Here is a 21089-nt window from a genome sequence, read left to right as displayed (position 1 = left end):
GTTTCTTGTATAGTGAAGAGGGCTAAACATATTCTAACCAAAATCTGATCAGTGGGAGGTGAGATTGAGAAAGCCTTGTTGAACCTGAGGGCACTTTTGGAATTCTGAGTATAGGCAGTGGATGCTACCCAGCTGAATGGCTATCAAGGGGGAGTGGGGGCTCATTATCAGACAGCTGACATGGGGGCTCCATCTAATCACAAAACATTGGGAGGTTCCATAAAATGTTAGGAGGAGCCAAACCTCATCCTATAATGGAGACAGCTGTTTCTGAGTTGATGCTTCCTGTGAACACAAAGACTTTCATGGGGACTTCTGGCATGCTTCTTGCTCCAGTTTGTGAAGGAAAGCCACAGTTGGCTCTTTGCTTTGAAGAAGTTGTTCTGCAATGAAGTGGGCACCAAGAAATATATTTCTGGGTTGGTTGCATAATGTTTGGGATTATGGCTTTAGACTGCATCCACAGTTTATTTATTTAGAGAGCTACAGAAGAATGTTCTGGTTCTAGCATATGGATGTTTTGATGATTGTTCATGTGAAAGCAGGAAAACCCTGGTTGCTCCATTGTTCTCATTTTAGCCATGTCTCCTATTTATAAGCCAAACTAGTAAATAAGCCCGCTGCAGGCAAAATGCAGCGGGCGCTAGCAGGGCGCGCGAAGAGGGTGGCGGGGCTGTGCAGGAGAACGGCGGCGATGGGAGAACGGGAGAAAGGGACAATGACGGCAGTGGGCGGGAAAGGCCTCTGCCGGCCCCGGGCGCTCCTTTGCTGCCGCGAAGGAGTGCCCGGGGCCGGCAGAAGCCGGGAGAACGGCGGCGGTGGGCGGGAAAGGCCTCTGCCATCCCCGGGCGAAGGAGCGCCTGGGGCCAGCAGAAGCCGGGACAAAGGCGGCGGTGGGCGGGCAAGGCTACGCGCGCCTCCCAATTGGCCACTTGGCCCCTGAGTGGTTCTTGGAGAGGGCCAATCAGGAGCCGCTTTGCGGCTCCTGATTGGCCCTCTCCGAGTTTTTATCCTGGACAGGTCCCGCCCTAACTCCTCCCACAGAGCCCTTACTCTTTTATTTATTCCGCGGCGCGGTGCGCTGTGCCGCGGGGCAGGGTTTAAAGATGATTAAATAGACTAGATCATATGCCTCACTGGGAATTTTTGCAGATCTTTCTTTTTAAAGGGCTGTGGGAGCACATACATGAATAAACAGCCATCCTTTCAGATACCTAAAAACATTAAAGGAATTTAAGAACTGAAGGGAGAGGATGTGTGTCCAGGAGGTGCCCACAACACAGTAAAATGTACACACTTATCGTGTGTCTAGAGGTTTAGTACAACTTTCAAATGCTACTCCTATAAAACTAGCTTGATGTCAGACACAGAACACAAAAAATAATTGTACAATACCATCACCAAATATTTAAAAACCTATTGTGTTGATGTAACTAGTGTAGTATCTCCTAATATCATGTGACTTTGAGTATAACTAAATCAGCACTCTTATTGTGTTGTTATTATTAAATTTCTATGCTGTCTCAAGCCCATATGGGTTCGGGGTGGTTCTCTATAGTAAAACATATACATAAAAATAAAATAATAAAACACAATACTAAAACTGTTAAGAAACCAATCCTCCCCATGGCCATCCACATAAATTTTGACCATCATTCTGGAACTATAATTGGATTGTCCTGTACCATTCTTTGTGTCTTCTTTGTCTACTTTGCTCATTCTGATATGCACAGCTCATTTTTGTAGAATAACAGCATGATAATGGTTGCAGTTTAACACAAGATGCAGCCCGGCGTTGTTTTAAAATAAGTGTTTCCTGGTGGTGTTGGGATTTTTTTTGGGGGGGGGGGGTAGGCAATGCATTTTCCTATGATGGAAATATACCATAGGCTTCAGAATTATATGTTTGATCACTCCCGTATTCAGCTACGATAAGTCCTTTTATTCTTTTTGCCCAGTTTGAGAGGCCCTTCCTTTCTGATAAAACATGCTTTACGTAATCTATCTCTTACATTTCTATCGAAGGAACTTAGGCTGATGGTGTATGTTTCATCATCGCATTAGAGAATAACAAGCCCAATATGACCCACAGTGAATTCCTATGCAGAGTTCCTCCATTCTAGGATCATTGGCTTCAGTGGATTTAAACTGGATAGGATAGCACTACCAGTGAGCTTCATGTATAAGTGGGAAATTCAATCTAGCTCTCTCAGACCTAGACCAAACCAGCATACCACAGTAGCTCTGTTACTATTCTGATGTTATCTCGATACTCGTTAATGCAAAGAGCTTGATTTGTCTTGCTCTGGTAGTCTGCTTAGCTCAAAATAAGTTAATATTAATTTTAGGGAGAATACAAAGAACATGCTAGCTCATAGTCAATTATTCTAACTCTGCCTGGGTATTTCAGGTTACAATTTTCATTTAGTATATCATCAGCTGTTGGTTTTGATTGGCTCTGGTCAAGCCTGATTCAGATACAGGTATGGGCTTAAGAAACTCTTAATGTCTAGTTTGCTTTCCCAAATATTTCCTATATCAGACAAAGACATTTCTAGTTCATTTTAGTTATAATATGCAAGTATAATTATTGGAGATTTTTTGCTTCTATTTTCTCTATCTGCATTTTTAACACTGACTAAGTGAAAAGAAAATTATACCATCCATACTAATACATAGCTAAAGGAGAACAATTACATAGCTAAAGGAGAACAAAGGAGCCAGTTTGATGTAGTGGACTTCTAATCTGGCGAGCCGGGTTTGATTCTGCGCTCCCCCACATGCAGCCAGCTGGGTGGCCTTGGGCTCGCCACAGCACTGATAAAGCTGTTCTGACTGAGCAGTGATATCAGGGCTCCCTCAGCCTCACCTGCCTCTCAGAGGAGAGGAAAGGGAAGGCGAATGTAAGCTGTTTTGAGACTCCTGCGGGTAGAGAAAAGCTGCATATAAGAACCAATATGTGTCCATAAAAATACTTTATCAAAATATAAGCAAGTCACATGAGAGGAGCCGTTCCTTAAAAAATCTCTCGGTTCAGCTTCCTCTACTTATAGGTTTTTAAAAATCATCTCCTAGTAATAGCTAGCTGTCCCTCTGGATAAATGTACACATTCTTGGATAACTAATTATAACTCCAAATGTCATACAAAAGATCATACAAAGATAAGAAGAAAAGATGGAAGGAGCCTAAGGAAGGCAAGGTGGCTCCATAAGCAGCTGTCAAATGATTTGAGGAATAAAAAAGGGTCATTTAGGAAATGGAAGGAAGGCCTTATCACCAACGATGAGTATTAACAAATAACCAACGATGTAGGGAAAGTATTAGAAGAGCTACAGCTCAATATAAGCTTAGGCTAGCAAGAAGTGCTAAACATAGCAAAAAATCATCTTTATTTCTGTTTCAAGTAAGAAAAAGAGTAGGGACTCTTTGGGACCACTGCGAGGACAAGAAAGTGCAATTATAAGAGATCATGATGAAGAGAGGGCTGAACTGCTTAACTCCTATTTCTACTCAGTCTTCTCTTCTGATGGAAATAGTGCTCAATGTGGCAAAAACGTATCACAATGGGGGATGGGAATGGTGGCCTAGGATCACTGAGGGCATTCCATAAACCCCTAGTTTCTTTAAAATGAAACAAATACATCTAGGCATACTAAACTTTGCCAGACTGTGATGACCTCTTTTAGAAATAGAAACTTAAAACAGCCATTCTCCTCTCTTATTCATTCCTTGGCACGTCTTAATTGCAAATGTATCTTTTAATTCTTCATTTCTTAATTGCAAATGCATCCTAGAACAAAGTTTGAGTCTTGTGGCATCTTTAAGGCCAACAAAGTTTTATTCTGGGTATAAGCTTTCCTGCGCATGCACACTTCTTCAGTTACATTGAAACAAAATGCACTAACAATTACATATAGATAGCGGGTGAGGAGGAAGTTGCCAATTAGAGCTAAATTGGATTCAGGCAATTGGTAAGACCTGTGTATAGCAGCAGATGCGTAATAAAATAGTTTACAAACAGATGTGAAAACAACAATATTAGTGTGCATGGTGAGAGAAAAAAATGATATCTCTATTAAGGCCTGAGGGTTCCTTTTTCCTGAGTGTTGTACTAATTTGTAACTCAGCAATCTCCCACTAAGAAACCACTCAGTCAGGAACTTCTAATCTGCTTCTGAAATTCTTTTACAAAAAAACAGCTGCTTGAAGGTCCTCCATTGGGATGTTGAGGTGTTCTCTTGCAGTGTCTTGTTTTTTTTATAACAAATTTTTATTTTCATTTTACACAAGATAGAAAAATACGAGAACATTAATAAGGCCCATCATATTTCACAAAATAAAAATATAAAGTACAGTAAGCCCTAATTGTGAATACTGATAATACAACTTATAATCCCCCCCCCTATAATGGCCCTTTATGATTCATTTTGCTAGATAGCTCAAGCATGGACCCCATTGTTCTTGGAAAGCAGCTTCTGTTTTACCATTAACAATCAATGTTAATTCTGCTAGGTCTGCCAATTGGTCTAACCAGTCATCTATTGAAGGTAGATCTTGCAACTTCCATTTCCTGGCCACTACCAATCTTGCTGCCATGGTCACGTAGAAAAAGAAAGTTCTGGTTTGAGCTGGAAGGCACTGCGGTGAAATAATAACATACATTCGGGTTTTAAAGGAAATTTTTGAACCAAGATTTTCTCTAAAACAGTGTGGACCTTGTGATGAAATAATAAACTTTATTATTGTAGCCCAAAGAAGGGTAACAACATAGATTAAAAACAATCCACTGCATAGTAAGATTAGCATACAATCAATAAAACATTTTATAAACTACAATAACCTCCAACTTATTTGAACTAGGGAGGAATTCTTGATGGTCTATTTAGGCCTCAACCACAGGGCTGGTGGAACAGCTCTGTCTTAAAAGCCCTGCAGAACTGGTTAAGGTCCCACAGGTCCTTGCTCTCTTTTGGCAGAGCATTCCACCAGGATGGGGCCAAGGCCAAAATGGCCCTGGTCCTTGTTGAGGCCAATCTTACTTTCTTTAGCCCAGGATCCTGAGCAAGTTTTGAGGGGCATAGTGGAAGTGATGTTCCTGTAGATACACTGGTCCCGGACTATTTAGGACTTCAAAGGTTATGTCAGATTGGTGTTCACTTTTCCTTTGGCATAGGGTTTGGCCTGTTTGCCCTATGTAGAGAACTGACGGGCATTGTTGGCATTTCATATCATATGCAAGATTAAAAGACTAGCAATAATGCTCTTGTGTGAAAAAAATGCAACAGGCTCTAGAAAGCTGTTTGGGGATTGGATCTGAGAAAATAAGATGATTAATGGGGAAACCATTGTTCAATCTCTCACTTTGAAGTACCTTTTAATGTTTGGCAAAAGTAAACAATAACCATTCTTCTCATTAAAATTATTATCCTTCCCTCCCTCCCTTCAAGGAGCACATGGTGGAGTATGTGATCTCTCCTTCTCCTATCCTCACAACAACCCTATGCAGTAAAGGAGGCTAAATAAGAGAGACGGGATCGAGAGCACCCATGGAGCTTTTAAAGTTTCAGGGGATTTTATTATTGTTATTATTAATACCAAAGGGGCTGTCACTATACATAGGAAGAGTGCTGCCAATTGCACTGGAACACTTTGGGCAGCCAGTTTATGACAGCCTTTCCAGGCAGCCCTCAGCATGACCCACATTGGAAGCTCTCATACTCAACCAGGTTGTTAAAGCAGGTCTCAGCTGGGAATGCCAGAGGTTGTGCTCACATCCAGGCATGCAGGGCTAGGCTGTTGGTCTAAGCTGCTATGGCCATCCAAGCGCTGATGATGACACTTCGGCCCAACACCAGCCTCGGTCTCCTCCATTGGTCCCACTCTTGTCCTGGCCTTGTTGGAAAGGGTGAGAACAGCCTGTAGCTTCCTGCACTCAGTATTAAGGGCTGTCCCATCATATTCACAGCAGACGTGAAGGGGGGGGGGGGTTTGCACAATCCAGAATAAGAGCAACATTTGGTCCCAACTGGAAAAGGCAGTCTGATTTCATCAGTGGTTGCTGAGCAGATCCCTTGGACTGCCATTTTCCTATTGGTGCAATATCCCCCGCTCAGGGCCAATCACCTCCTCCTTTAAGAAGTAAGTCATTGCTACCACAGTTTTCATTAGATAGATAGATAGATAGATAGATAGATAGATAGATAGATAGATAGATAGATAGATAGATAGATAGATAGATAGATAGATAGATAGATAGATAGATAGATAGATAGATAGATAGATAGATATTAGCTTCAAAGCTTGTTCCTAAGAATGGGCCTTGAAAGGGTCCTCTCCCCAGCCCCCGGCCAGGCAGCTTAAGGTGGCTTTGGGCCACAGCTCGCAGCCAGATCAAGTGGGGCGGGCAGGGGCTGGGCAGCTCGTTAGCAGGACCAGAACAGAGCTCCTTAGCAGGCAGTCAGCAGGCCCAGCCTGGCAGGCTGGGAGGCCCTCGTTAGCAGCCCTCCACCACGACCCTTTGCCCAGGGCCTCTCCCCTTACCTGCTGCTGGCTCCAGGCACTGAGGCGTCTGCGAGCAAAGAGGCTAGAGTCCAGGGAAGGAGGTCATTGTCTACTAGAGCTTGTAAGTTACTGATGATATGTTGAACTGTTTTGAGTTGAGAGCTGAAGGATAGCTGGGTGAAACACCAAGGATGGTATAGGCAAGCTTTGCAGATGGATGGCGAACGTTCTCAGTGGAATATGCTGAAGAAGCTTTGGGGTCTAAGAAAATGCTTAGTCATTTGCATGGATGTTGATTTAGATGGCAGAAGTGATATGAGGTATGGATTTTCAGAAAATCAAACAGGACTGCAAAGATGACATTGCCCCACTCATCTATGACCTTTTCAAGACCCCAAGTTTCTTCTGCTTTAAGTCCCGTTTTTCCTCAGGAAATCACATATTCCTCATATAAACAGACCAGGGGCATATCATCCAGGGGCATTCCTGGATTTAGAGGAAAATGCTGTTGAAAAGGCATTTCTTGCATACTTTGATTTCAAAAGTAGGATTGTGGCATGTATAGGAATAAAACCTGGGGCAATTGTAATAAAAAGTGCACCCTGATGACTCACCTGGGAAATATTACATAAGAACAGCAGGCTTTCTTGTAGGTGCTTAAGTAGCTATGCTATAGCAAGTAACTTGTGGTAAATTGAATTCTGTTTTTGTGGTTTTAAGGTTCCAGTACATAGACAGCTGTAAAGTGAGTGATCATGAGAACACTGATAATGCTCTATTGGCTTGTACTGTAAGTCCTCTGAAACCAACACACGGACATCCTGTTGTTGTTGTGGAAAGATGCTAGTTCTAGCAACAAGCTGGCTTGTATTGGAACATGCTATAGACATTGGGACAGCAATATGTGGGAAGTGGAAACTATTGCCATAACAAAAATATTTATTACAACAAAGTATTGCCAATACCCACAGAATGCTCACCCAGAAATTTACTTTCTGACCCAACAAAGCAAAGTCCCAGAGTATCAGGCACTTGATCAAAGTTGGTTTATTAGAAGGAACATACAGGAACAGGCATCAATAGAAGTTCATCTCAGCAAGTAAATTGATGAGGACAATTTAAACAAAGGACCTACAGGGGTATCTATAGCTCTGGGCCCCTGCCCCTAGCGTCTCGGTGAGAAAAGGGGTTCTCAAGGAAAAACGTTTCAGCACAGAAGTGTGAATTCTGGTGCCAGCCATACTGGGTTGTCTCCCCAGATGGCTTTCTACTCCTTTCTACTCCTAGCCTCTACAAGTGTTGTTTACTATTTAAAAGGGGAACACAGTGATACCTCTTGCCTTTCACAGGCGATGCAAAGCATAAACAGGAAGGGAGGGGTGCAGTGGAGGAACTACCAGGGATTGACATTGTACAGGACAAGCATTACCTAAAATGAAGTAACTTAGCAGCTACTGGTGCTTGTAACTTTATTGCAAAAAGGTCACTAATGTCTGAGCAAGATCAGAAACAGCTTTTAAAGGGTGCTGCTTATTGGTGTGTGTGGCCACTGGTGAATCTCCCCAAACCTGATTGGTAAGGAACGCCACTGGAGCGATTTCCCTTGTATGTGTGTTTGTGCATGTGTCTGTATGTGTGTGCATGTACAAAGCCAATAGAACATGAAAAAAGAAGAAGCTAGTGTTGTATTTTCATCTGTGATGTGATAAGCCAAATTGGGAAGGTAACATATGGACTTTGGATGAATGTTTCCTATTTTGTGGGGGAGAGACGTGCAGCAAAAAAAAAATCTGATTTTGGTTTTATCTTCTTAAGCTGGATGTAATCCACTTTGAAGGACAGAATCTGAAGAGAACTACTAGCTATTTAGCAGTGAAGATCAAATTAACACAAAGCAGAAAAGAAATTAGTTTTATGATGCTTTCATGCTGTTCTGTCAGTGTCACCTCTCAGCTATGACAACAATCTCATCCTGTTGGCAAGTTCAAGTATCTGGAGCAGCCGTAAACTTAAGCTGCAATCAAATCTTATAAACAAAAGTGTTGGGAGCATAACCCTTTAGGCTGCTCCAGATGAGCCACCAGGTATGAAGAGTGGATGGGCTGGTTTTGATTTTGCATTTGTGCAGGATTGCAGTGATGAACTGCAAGGAGGTTTCCTGTGCACTGAAGCTTTCGACTTCCTTGCAATTACTCTTTGAGAGTTCTTGGGAGGCATGTTGCAAGGAGGACTTATTTTTAAGGCAGACAAATGCCTGTTAGGGTAACATAGTAGAAAAGAGGAGGAGCTGTAAATCAGACAGGTTTGGACCTTGCCTCTTAGTTGACCTGAGGCATATGGCTGTTTCTCAGCCCTGCAGAATGGGAATAATATTCATGCTGACCCTGCAAGATAGTTGTAGCATCTGCTGAAAGATAATATGCTTGACCAAAGGAAGGTATACTCCTTCTTTCTGCAGTGGTCATCCTCTTCCACCAAGCATGCAGCTTAGGAAGGGGTGACAGACTGGTGACAGATGTCACAGCCAGGTCACCCTCACATCCTGCTGTTAAAAGGATGTATAGTAAGTGTTCTGATTTCTCAGAGCCCTATAAAATGCATAGTAGTACTTCGATTATGAGCCTCTTGTGGCGCAGAGTGGTAAGGCAGCTGTCTGAAAGCTTTGCCCATGAGGCTGGGAGTTCAATCCCAGCAGCCGGCTCAAGGTTGACTCAGCCTTCCATCCTTCCGAGGTCGGTAAAATGAGTACCCAGCTTGCTGGGGGGTAAACGGTAATGACTGGGGAAGGCACTGGCAAACCACCCTGTATTGAGTCTGCCAAGAAAACGCTAGAGAGTGTCACCCCAAGGGTCAGACATGACTCGGTGCTTGCACAGGGGATACCTTTACCTTTTAGTACTTCGATTATTTCTATCTGTATATAAAATCTCAAACACTGGGAAGAAATTAGTCACCTTTTTCATAACTATAATTGCACAACTTGATATTACAGTCTTGTTCATGTTTGGGGGCTGGTGGTTATCAGTGAGCTCTATTAAGAAATATTACTTCTACCTGCCCATGTAAACATTTAACCCTTTTCCCTTTTGTAGATCATGATTGAATTTTGCCCAGGTGGAGCAGTGGATGCAATTATGCTTGGTAAGTGCCTTCAGTTTCATCATAATGAACCTTTTAGGGGTCTTTTGGTTGACAAATCAGATCACATCATCAGTCAGCCACTCCTGCCTTTCTAAATTGCTCAAGGTGGCATGCAACATAAAACATTAAACAAAAATAACATTAAAACCACCATAATAAAAAATTCACAAGAGAAAGTTTTGCCCTCAACATTCATCTCCCAGCCACCAATTAGCCACATCAGTTGACAAAAAGGCTCTTTGGAATAGGAATTTTACAAGTTCTCCTGCAAATAAATAAAAAATGTGCGTTTTGGAAATCTGTCAAATTGTGCCACTTAAAAGGAGGGTAAACAGTGAATACCCAGCTGCTAGTGGAGGATGGACTGGCCATCCTTAGAACAAATTGATAATATGGGCCCGTGGAAAGATAAATGGCTCACGGCACACTCACACATGAAGGGTTACCATATATCCATGAGAGATCAAGTTGATACAGAGGGAAGACATCTGCCATCAGGATGGATATTCGCTGATGCTTTACTTTATGCAAAATAAGGTAAAGGTATCCCCTGTGCAAGCACCGAGTCATGTCTGACCCTTGGGGTGACGCCCTCTAGCGTTTTCTTGACAGACTCAATACAGGGTGATTTGCCAGTGCCTTCCCCAGTCATTACCATTTTATCCCCCAGCAATCTGGGAACTCATTTTACCGATCTCGGGAGGATGGAAGGCTGAGTCAACCTTGAGCCGGCTGCTGGGATCGAACTCCCAGCCTCATGGTCAGAGCTTCAGACAGCATGTTGGCTGCCTTACCACCCTGCGCCACAAGAGGCTCTTTTTGCAGGTATACCTACCTTACCTTATGCAAAATAGCAGGCAACTAAATAAAAGTTGGGCTGTGTCTCCAAGAATAAATTGTAGTATAGGGAGGACATTTTATAATAGCTCTTGGTTTTGTATGAACAAACCTGTACAAAGGTTGCATTGTAAGGATGGAATGCTTAGATTTGCTATGACTAAGTAACTGAACAGTGGCCCTGACAGGGGTTGCTTAGATTTGCTGGTCTTCCTGAAAAAGGAGAAAAGGGGCTTTCAGTTTCTCAGGATTTTAGTCTCTGGTTTGATCAGGCAGAAGGTCTCCTGTTTCATCTTTTGTCTTCCGGTGGAGCCCTACATTGGTACTGTGCCTGCACAGGCTGGCTATGGATATTTCCTTGCTAGCAAAAACACTCCAAAGAGGGGGTACATAACTCTTTTTAGAGCTGGTGCATGCATGGGATTCCCATTGAATGTAGCACATGCTCCGATGGTGGACACCTCCTTCCCTTGTTGTAGTGGTTAGAAGCGCGTTCTAATCTGGCGAGCCAGGTTTGAATCTGCGCTCCATCACATGCAACCAGCTGGGTGACTTTGGGCTCACCACAGCACTGAGAAAACTGCTCTGACCAAGCAGGAATATCAGGGCTCTCTCAGCCTCACCCAACTCACAGGGTGTCTGTTGTGGGGAGAGGAAAGGGAAGGCAATTGTAAGCCACTTTGAGACTCCTTCGGGGAGAGAAAAGCGGCATATAAGAGCCAACTCTTCCTTTGTCCACTGAAGACTGGTTTATTACTCTTCTTCAAGAGTTTGTGGGAGGCAAATCCCTTTAGTGGGAACCCCTCCCCCCAATATGTTGTAATTGTGAGAATCTTCAGTTATTCAGAAAAGCAACATTTTGGGATAGGTTTGGAAATCCATAGAAATGTCTCCAGCTGGTTGCCAGGGTCTGTAATGGCTGCAGAAGTCCTGGCAGCTTTTCCCCCACCTGCTTATATGTGATGCAAACCGGGCAGCCGTGTACATAGAATCATAGAATCATAGAATAATATAGTTGGAAGGGACCTGATGGGTCATCTAGTCCAACCCTCAACATCTTTGTACAGGGTGGGCCACAAATGCCCCGCAGCCTGTGTGTCATGGCACAGTCTCAAAATCTAAGGCCATGTGGCCACGGGAATGTAAAGCTTATTACTTTGCAGAAGAGTCTATCCCGTACCTCCAAACTCAGGTGGAGTATGGGAAACTCCTTTCCCCCCAAGTCTCTCTGAAGCCAACCGGTGGAAGGAATCCCCAGTTGGGGCAGACCCTGCTTTTGTAGCCTGTCTGTGCATCATGGCTATGAGCTCCAGATGGGTGGGTGAAAATACTGAGTCCACTACTGGATCCACCTTACTTTTGTGTTGTGGGAGGCAGGACAAGGCATCGGCCAGAAAGTTCTGTTTGCCTAGGAAGTGCTTGAGTGTGAACGAAAACCAGGAGAAGAATTCAGCCTCCTTCTTTCAAATGGCCCAGTTCCTTTCTGTTTCATTGCAAGGTATGCACAGAGGTAGAGAAGCTCATCAAGAATAAAAATTTGCTTTAGAAGAAGTGGGGGCAATCCAAACTGTATTTCAAAGTCCGAATTGTTTGGCACCTGTGCTCAAGATAGTAATGGTGAGGTTCCCCCTGTGCAAGAAGGCATAGAAACTACAGGCGGCATAGAAACCACAGGTTTGAATGACTAGACTGGCTCCCAAAAGAGAGTAAGACACAAATACATGGTTAATCTGGGAAAGATTGATATCCCCTCTAGGTAAATGAATTCCACCTGGTCACTTTGAATTAATTATAAATATTCTTCAGTCATACAAGCAGATGGTATGTTTGGAATGAAGATCACAATTCTTTTTCATTTAAGCTTTTTCAGTTCATTAAAGTATTTTGGGAAGAATGGAAGCTTCTTTTCCCTTGGGGTCTGTTACTGACTGGTTTTATGTCATAAAATGGCTCAAGCAAAAAATAGAGTTGGGCTAAGCAAAATTTTTAAATCAAAGTAATAAGGATTAAGATTACCCCTATCTTAAATTGAAACCATCCAGTATGCAGTTGATTATTTGAGTTTAGGAGAGAGGCCTACTATGTCACTTGGATGAGGCTATGTTTAGGATCCTTTCCAATTGCCTGTTGCTCTAATTGTTTTATAGAGCTAGATCGAGGCTTGACCGAACCCGAGATCCAAGTGATCTGCCGTCAGATGCTAGAAGGCTTGAACTATCTTCACAGCAAGAAGATTATCCATCGGGATTTAAAGGCAGGCAATGTATTGCTGACCCAGGATGGTGATATCAAACTTGGTGAGAGATCGTGTGTTCTTGTGAGAGATCGTGTGTTCTTGTACAAGTGTTTGGCTGTGTGCTGAAAAAAATAATTCTTCCATGTCCTTCGGTACAGCAAGCCAAGTTGCTCTGAAAATAGTGGATGCAACATCCCTCATAATTTCAGAGTTGTTTTGTGACCATGCAGACAGTAAGGATTTTTTTCTGTGTATGTGAAAACTGTGCCTGTATGGTGGCTGTATAATAATATTTTTTAGAACTGTATCCCCACCTTCCAATTTTCCCCTGAGCAGCTGGCATCCCAAATTGTAGCCTTGCAACAGTCTACAAGGCTTGATGAGTAGAGAGATAATGACTTGCCCAAGCTTCATGGCTGAGCAGGTCGTTGAACTTGCATTCCTTGGTTGTTCTAGGCTGTGGCTCTTGTCACAATACTGAAAAAGATGTCAGTTGTCCATCAGTTGACTGGAAACATGTTTTCTTATAATATCACAGAAAGTAGTGCATTTGTCCCTTTTGACTACAGGAACTCATCAGAGCAGCTTATTAATGGGAGCAAAATTCTCCTGTCCTTCGGAATGTGCCTTTCCTATTGCTTGGAGGGCTAGAGCATAATTACTTTTCTTGAGAAGCCATGGTTTATCCACAGCCTGCTTTTAATTCATGTGTCTGAGGTTTGCAATGATTTATTTAACCACTGCAGGGATAACTAGCACAGAAACTGTAAACAGCAAGGTCATAAGTATAGTGGGTGGGCACAAATTTCTTTGAAATCTGGTAAAGATGGTAATGCTTATATTTTTTGTAAAGAAATGGTTACAAATAACTGCAATCAAAATTAAATGAATGTGTTGCATTAAAAAGAGTGTATAAGAGTATACTCAGTCATGCTGCTGAAAAATGAACACAGTAGAGTCTTAACTATCAGAAGTATAATCTCTCTGTCAGTTTTGGATAGCTGGAAGCAACCATTCAGAGTCAATTGCGATTGTGTCATTTTATGAACTGTGGGGGTTGTTACCACAAGTTACTTGAATAAGAGCATAGCAACCACAATATTTTCCCTCCAGCTACCTGATGTCAAAATGGTATAGAAACGTGTACAGTCTCCCTTCTGCCCCAAAATCCTCTTATTCTGTTTTCCACCATACATTTCAAAGAGGGAGGCTACGTAGTTGGTTGTTTTTAACAATATCACTTTTACTTTTTACCCCAATTGGTAAGTTTTTAGAATTCCTGCTTTGGAATTGTTCACTGTTTGCTTAACACCTTTCAAAGTTCCTGATTTATAAGAGCAGGCTATGTTGGTTAATTGTGGAGGTTGACTTCATATATGGAATAAATTTCCTGTGGACAGGAAGAAGCATACCTGAATATCTGCCACAGCAATCTTAATAAGAAACTAGATGTGACACTTAAAGAATGGGAACAAAGTTCTGTAGTCTACCAAATACTTCATTTGCAGATGCTTTGCAATTGAGTTGGATCCACCAGATTTCCATCAGTGGAGCAGGATTTCTTGGTCTTTCTATTCCCATTTCAGCACTAAATTCTATTTCTGGGGGAATGGGACCTCCAGGAACTGCATGAGTGGGGTATCAGGGATTTATCAGTTCCTTCTTCTCAATGCAAAAATTGCCTCCCTTTCCATCTGCAGAAATCCTCCAATAGAAGAATAAGAACAGTTGGTTTTTATATTTCACTTTTCTCTACCAGGAGGAGTCTCAAAGCAGCTTACAATGGCCTTCCCTTCCTCTCCCCACAACAAGCACCCTGCGAGGTAGGTGGAGCTGAGAGGGCCCTGATATTACTGATCTCTGAGAACAGCACTATCAGGGCTGTGACGAGCCCAATGTCACTCAGATGGCTGCATGTGGAGAATCAAACCCGGCTTGCCAGATTAGAAGTTGTTATTCTTAACCATTACACCAAATTGGTTCTCATTAGATCTACCACAATGACTTTTCAGCAATCAGTTCCATATATTCTAGCTCTGTGACCAGCCAGAATTAAGGCTGTTCAGAACTAAGAAGTGCTGCATAGGAGCCAAAAGGGGAACATTATAGAAATCCCTAGTTTCTACTTCTTCTTAACTTCTTTTATCTTTCTACATTTTGTATAAACTTATTTATACAAAATATAGAAAGATAAAAGAAGTTAAGAAGAAATAGAAGTGGAGAGGTAAAAAAAGGAAAAGCAACGCTGATAAATTCAAGTTTTTTTATTGTAAATATCTATATGAGTTTATATGACAACCACAGCATGCCATTCATTTGATTTGGCATGTTTTTTTCCTATGGGATGCAGAGAGAATGTAGTTGACGGGTGGGGGGAGGAGTTGAAATCTGCTGCTCTGAAATAACAGTTTCCAGTGGAAAATTCTGGAGAGAAGTAGAATAACCCTAACATTAAATAGAACTGCAAACAGCAGCAAAAAACAACAATTTATGATGTGTTAGGATTGTGCTGAGGATTGTGCTATACAATTTAGTCCTATTATACACCAAAGAGCTACTTTAGCCCAATGGAAAGTGGAAAGGTTTCACTCAATGTCCCTCTTATTCTGGCGGGGTTTTCAAAAGAAAAAAAATTATTTTGGTATGACAGGAGCACAGTAAAATAGAAATGTGGGTTTTGTAACTTGATAGGATCAAGAACTGACCTCCTTTCTTGCCTCAAGGGAGAATAGCCTATCTTAGACCGTTTCTGCACTGGGAACTTTGCTGCCTTCATTCCCATGCAGGAGCACAAATCCGAGGCAGACAAGTGCACTGGGCCAAATGCTCCCCCATGTGTGAGCAGGAAGAGGTGAGACAACCTGCTCTTTCTCAAACTCCAATCTAATCAAAAAAAGGAAATCTTTCAGCTGTACAAAATATTCAAATACTTCAAATAATTGTTGATCAGAATAATCTATGCTTTTAGAAATAAAACAACACAAAGAATATTTTGGACTTTGGACTACTTTTATTAGCCAGCTGACAGATTTCCTTTTTTGATTTGACTTTGTGAGGAATCGATGATTCTTCTTGACTTACTCAAACTCCAGCCTGCAGCCTGGAGCAAAGCCTCCAGTGCGGAAATGGTCTTATAGTATTTACTTGTTTCTGTGATGTAAGATGGAACTTTCTTCAGTTGACAGAGAATGTATTGCTGTAGCATAGAATTTGCAGTGTGAATTGGAATGCGCTTGGCAATCTCCTGATGACAAAGTATGGAAGATATGCTTTCTACAACTATTGCAGTGTTTCTGAACATTGGTCCAGGCATTGGTCTCTTGGATCATTATGTTTGTCTTGTGGGAGTGTCTTGAAATGGGGTGGGAGGGGTAGTTTGTTTCATTTTGTACTCCTTGAAGTGCAAATACTGTTCAAATTTGAGAGCATTTAGCATGACTACATTCTTTTCAGCGGACTTTGGAGTATCTGCCAAAAATATGAAGACTTTGCAAAGACGGGATTCTTTCATCGGCACACCATACTGGTGAGTGCATGTTGACTGGATAAAGTGATTGTTGTTTCTGTGTGCAGGAATCAGAATTCATGTCTGCAAGACAGCTGACATCATATAGTACAAGTGTTCTGCACATATGTGTGTCATGGCTTGATAGCTTAATACCATCTCTATACCGTGCTGGGGTCTACTTGTGTGTATTTAAATACAAAGTTGCAATTTTTAAACACTAATGCTGCTTTTTCATAATTATTTTAAATGACCTTGTATCAAAGTTCTGAAAATCTCATAAATGTCATCTTTAGTCTCTTGTAATAAAATTCTCTCACAGTTACCCACTTCCCCATTAGAAGCAAGAAAATGACTAAATGTCTTTTATCTTCTATGATGTTGATGAAATTTGGGTCATTCTTGCCCTCTCTCCTAAACTATTTGGTGGAATGTCCATTTGAAGCAACTTCAAACATATGAAAGCAACAGGAATGTAGTCTCTAAATCAGCCATTCCACTAAGAAGATGTGATTAAAGGTAAAGGTAGCCCCTGTGCAAGCACTGGGTCATGTCTGACCCTTGGGGTGACGCCCTCTAGCGTTTTCATGGCAGACTCAATACGGGGTGGTTTGCCAGTGCCTTCCCCAGTCATTACAGTTTTACCCCACAGCAAGCTGGGTACTCATTTTACCGACCTCGGAAGGATGGAAGGCTGAGTCAACCTTGAGCCGGGTGCTGGGATTGAACTCCCAGCCTCATGGGCAGAGCTTTCAGACTGCATGTCTGCTGCCTTTCCACTCTGCGCCGCAAGAGGCTCAAAGATGTGATTAGTGAGCTTTTTTTTTTTTTTGGACTATAGTAGCATCTAGGCCAGAGGTCACTGACCAGCTGATTTTTCTGTGGTTATGGCCAGTTGAAAATGAACAGATGTAGGGGGAAGTGAAATGAGGGTCTAACTAAAAGTAACCATTTCCCATCTTCTTTTGAATTTGAGAGAGTAAAGCATGCACTCATCTCTTCTGCTGAAAACAATGGAACCTGAAAGTGTTTGGTACTGATGAGATTATTCTCAGGGTTATTAATCAATGTTTTCCTGCAAGCCTCATTCAAAACCTATCTGCAGAGTCACATTTCTGCACTTTGTGGTCATCTCTAGAGCTAAGACAAATTGAATATGGAGAGGAGAGAGTAAGGCTGCTGCTGCAAACCGGTGATCAGTAGGAAATCTCTTCCAAGTAGAACTCATTGTCTTTTGCTTTCTTCTAGGATGGCTCCTGAGGTGGTGATGTGTGAGACTATGAAAGATACCCCATATGACTACAAGGCGGATATCTGGTCTTTGGGCATAACACTGATAGAAATGGCACAGATAGAACCTCCTCATCATGAGCTCAATCCCATGAGAGTCCTCCTGAAAATAGCCAAGTCTGACCCTCCTACTCTTGGCTATCCCTCAAAGTGGTGAGAAATAAGTTTTGTGTATATCACTTGTACACACGCATGGAAAACATGCAAGCATCAGGGCAAGCAGTCTATGTCTCTTTCTCTAGAGCCCCAGAGTAAATGGTATGACATGCTGAGTTCATAGCCTTTCATAGCTAAAAACAAAAACAAAAAAAGAGTCCTGACGTGTAGTCCATCTAGTCCAGCATCCTGTCATGAGGGGGAGGAATCCCCTGGCAGGACTTGCCCCTACTCCAAATAGCCCCATTGTGGCCTTGGCAGGCCTGCCCAGGTGTGTGTATGGGGGGGGGGGGTTAGCACCTGTTGTATTTTTCATACAACAGGCTTTTCTGTTAGTTGTAATAAAAAACCATCCATTTAGGAAATGGAAGGAGGATCTTATAATCAAGGAGAAATAAACAAATAACTAATGTTAGTAGGGAGAGTGTTAGAAAAGCCAAAGCTCAGTATGAGTTTAGGTTAGCAAGAAATGCTTAAAACAACAAAAAAGGGTTCTTTAATTATATTCAAAGTAAGAATAAGAATAGGGACATAGTAAGACCATTGCAGAGACCAGAAAGTGACATTGTAACAGGTGATGAAGAGAAAGCTGAACTGCTCAATTCCTACTTCTCCTTAGTCTCAGGTGTGCATGACTGGATTGTAAAACTTACTAGCCATTATTATCAGTGGGTAAATGTGCTTATGGAATTCACTCCCCCCCCCCCTCCCCGTGATTGCATAGGAATTGCCTGTCAGGATTTAGGTCTGCCCTTACATGGAAAGCTGCATTCATTTAAAAAGTGCAGGCCAGCATTACAGTCACTCGCCTGACAGGGGGCTTTGGATTGGCTCAAGCTTACAATTGCCGTCATGTGAGCTTGCTGACTTTTGAGGGCTTTGGCCTGAATTGGGAATACAGTAACATGCAGCTTTGCTTCTGCTCAGCTGTTATTAGGCTCAAAGGAAATGCTAAATCTATAATCAGTCTAACTATATTTTTGTGTCCTCTTATCACTGACTATAATGTGTGATAATGCCTGGTATATAATTGATGTAAGCTATATGGTGGATATATCCTTTTCTCCCACCTTCAGTGTTTCTTGCTGATGAACTAATCACCTTGTGGTTTTAAATTTTTTTAAAGGTCTCTAGAATTCAATGGCTTCCTGAAGACAGCCCTTGATAAGAACCCTGAGACACGGCCAAGTGCAGCACAATTGTTGGAGGTAAGGGCAGAAACTCAAAAGGGACCGACAGCCCTCATCCCTCAGACTCATAATCTTTGGTGAGGGTACTGGGATACATATGCAACTGCTTGTACAATTGCAGCCAAATAAATGTATTTGTGGATTTGTCGGTTATATAGATTAGGTGCATTTCTCTGCTTAGTCATGGCTTCTAACTGGATGAGTTGTCCCCACCCTGCCACCCCGTAGAAGGTACACTAATTTGACTAGGCCTGTCTCCTAGGACGGAACTGTCAAAAGCAGTCCTACTCATGTAAGTGAATAGAAATTCATTGAAAGTACCAGTTATGCTGTCCTGACCTCGATAGTCCAGGCTAGCCAAGTCTGGCCAGAGATTGGAAGCTAAGCACGGTTGGCCCTGGCTAGTATTTGATTGGGAGACTTCCAAGGACTAGAAGGGTCATGACATGGAAGCAAGCAATAGCAAAGCCACCTCTGAATGTCTCTTGCCCTGAAAATCCCACAGGGGTCGGCATAAATCAGCTGTGTCTTGATCGCACTTTCCACCACCAGTAACCTTCTCTGTTCAGATTATACCCATTACTCTCATCCACTTACCTCCATATATCTGCCTAAAGTAAAAAAAAGCTGTCATTTTCTAGCAGTGCAGACAGATTTTAATCGAGGTATCTCTCCTGTAGGTTTTTTTCTTTTTTCTTGTTAAAGAATATAGTTTGCCAATGTTGTAAAAATAGATATTCCATATGGCTGATGCATTTCTTCTATGTGTTTCTTGTATAAGTCTCTAGCTTTGTACAGGCATACACGTGCCCCCAGAATTGTGAAATGATTACCAAGAATATGGTAATCCATCTGGATGTTCTGATCCTTGTACTGTTATCTGGGGAACTGGCCCCTTGTGATGTAAAAGATGCATTTCCTGGGGACAGAAATTGCCACACTATGGCTCCTGCTTCATATTAGTAACAAAAAAATACTAGATTAATGAATGGGGATAAAAGGCAACTGAGAAGGTTATCAGAATAACCAAAGATTCAAATGAGTAGCCGTGTTGGTCTGAAGTAGCACAATAAAATCAGAGTCCAGTAGCACCTTTAAGACCAACAAAGATTTATTCAGGGCATGAGCTTTCGAGTGCAAGCACATGTAACAGGATTAACTTTTGCTTAGTTCTTAGTCTCACAAAGAGTGCTTGCACTCGAAAGCTCACACCTTGAATAAATCTTTGTTGGTCTTAAAGGTGCTACTGGACTCTGATTTTATTACAGAATAACCAAAGTTCACTTTGACCCATCCTGGCTTTAGTGTTAGGAATAATTATCCTCATTTGTGGAATATTCTTGATTTTTCAGCATCCTTTTATCAGCAAAGTCACTAGTAACAGAGCCCTACGGGAGCTTTTTGCAGAAGTGAAGGCTGAAGTCATGGAGGAAATAGAAGACAATAGAGAGGAAGGAGAAGAGGATGACTCATTGGAATCTGCATCTGTAAGTCTTCATCTTTTTATCTTGGTGGATTAAGAACATTGTTATTTAAAAAGAGAAAAGAGAACCATACCCAGGCCCATATACAAAGAAGCACCAAGAGCAGTTTATTAAAAATGCTCTCACAAATATAGCTAGATTGAAGGAAAAATTATCACTGATTTTGATCCAGGCACACACTGGGGGAGGGGGGGGGTCACTTTGCTGTTCTTAAGTAGAAAGAGTCTGTTGTACACAGCAGCTAAGGGCACTGGGAAACAATGCAGTGGGCAGAAAGCCAGCCCTCCCTTTCCTACTGTTCAAGAACCTCCTGAGTAAATGCTATACAAAGCAGGGCTTTTCAATGTGGCCAGAATGATTCCAAGAGCGAGAAAGATTTTTATCCACTACTAGGGGCAAAGCCTGTTGTATCCAGGAATACAACAGGCTCTAGCGCTTGGCAGTAGGAAGAGGAAGGGGAGGAGTTGTCCAGTCTGTAAGGGCATGGGGTTGAATGTGTGTGTTGTGTGGGAGGTTGTGGTGGCGTAGTGGCAAATGAGGCCATGGGTGTGGAGATTTGGGTGTCAAGAACCTGTGGTGTGGAATGTTCGTTGAGTGTGGGAGAGGACTGACCTTTGGGAAGTGTGGCATAGTGGTTACAGATGAGCTTTCCAGAACCATGTCTTCAGATATGTGAAGGGAAAATCAGACTGGAGACTCTTCTTAGGGGGAGATTACAGGCAACCAATTCCTCCCAGTTCTGCGTCAT

General features: G+C 42.2%; 1 protein-coding gene across 2 annotated transcripts in view; it reads left to right on the top strand.

Annotated features, from left to right (window-relative positions):
* STK10 (serine/threonine kinase 10) overlaps positions 1-21089 on the top strand; it is a 110856-nt gene that overhangs the window by 59112 nt on the left and 30655 nt on the right. For both annotated transcript variants that reach the window (XM_077327054.1, XM_077327055.1), the window contains exons 3-8: positions 9595-9643; positions 12628-12777; positions 16170-16242; positions 17470-17664; positions 18794-18875; positions 20210-20344. In XM_077327054.1, the coding sequence (XP_077183169.1) occupies positions 9595-9643; positions 12628-12777; positions 16170-16242; positions 17470-17664; positions 18794-18875; positions 20210-20344 (684 nt within the window). The remainder of the gene's footprint in view (positions 1-9594; positions 9644-12627; positions 12778-16169; positions 16243-17469; positions 17665-18793; positions 18876-20209; positions 20345-21089) is intronic.

This window comes from Paroedura picta, chromosome 3 (genome assembly GCF_049243985.1).
Source record: "Paroedura picta isolate Pp20150507F chromosome 3, Ppicta_v3.0, whole genome shotgun sequence".
Lineage (NCBI taxonomy): Eukaryota > Metazoa > Chordata > Lepidosauria > Squamata > Gekkonidae > Paroedura > Paroedura picta.
Note: the sequence above shows the minus strand (reverse complement) of the source record. Positions and strands in the feature narration are given on the sequence as shown.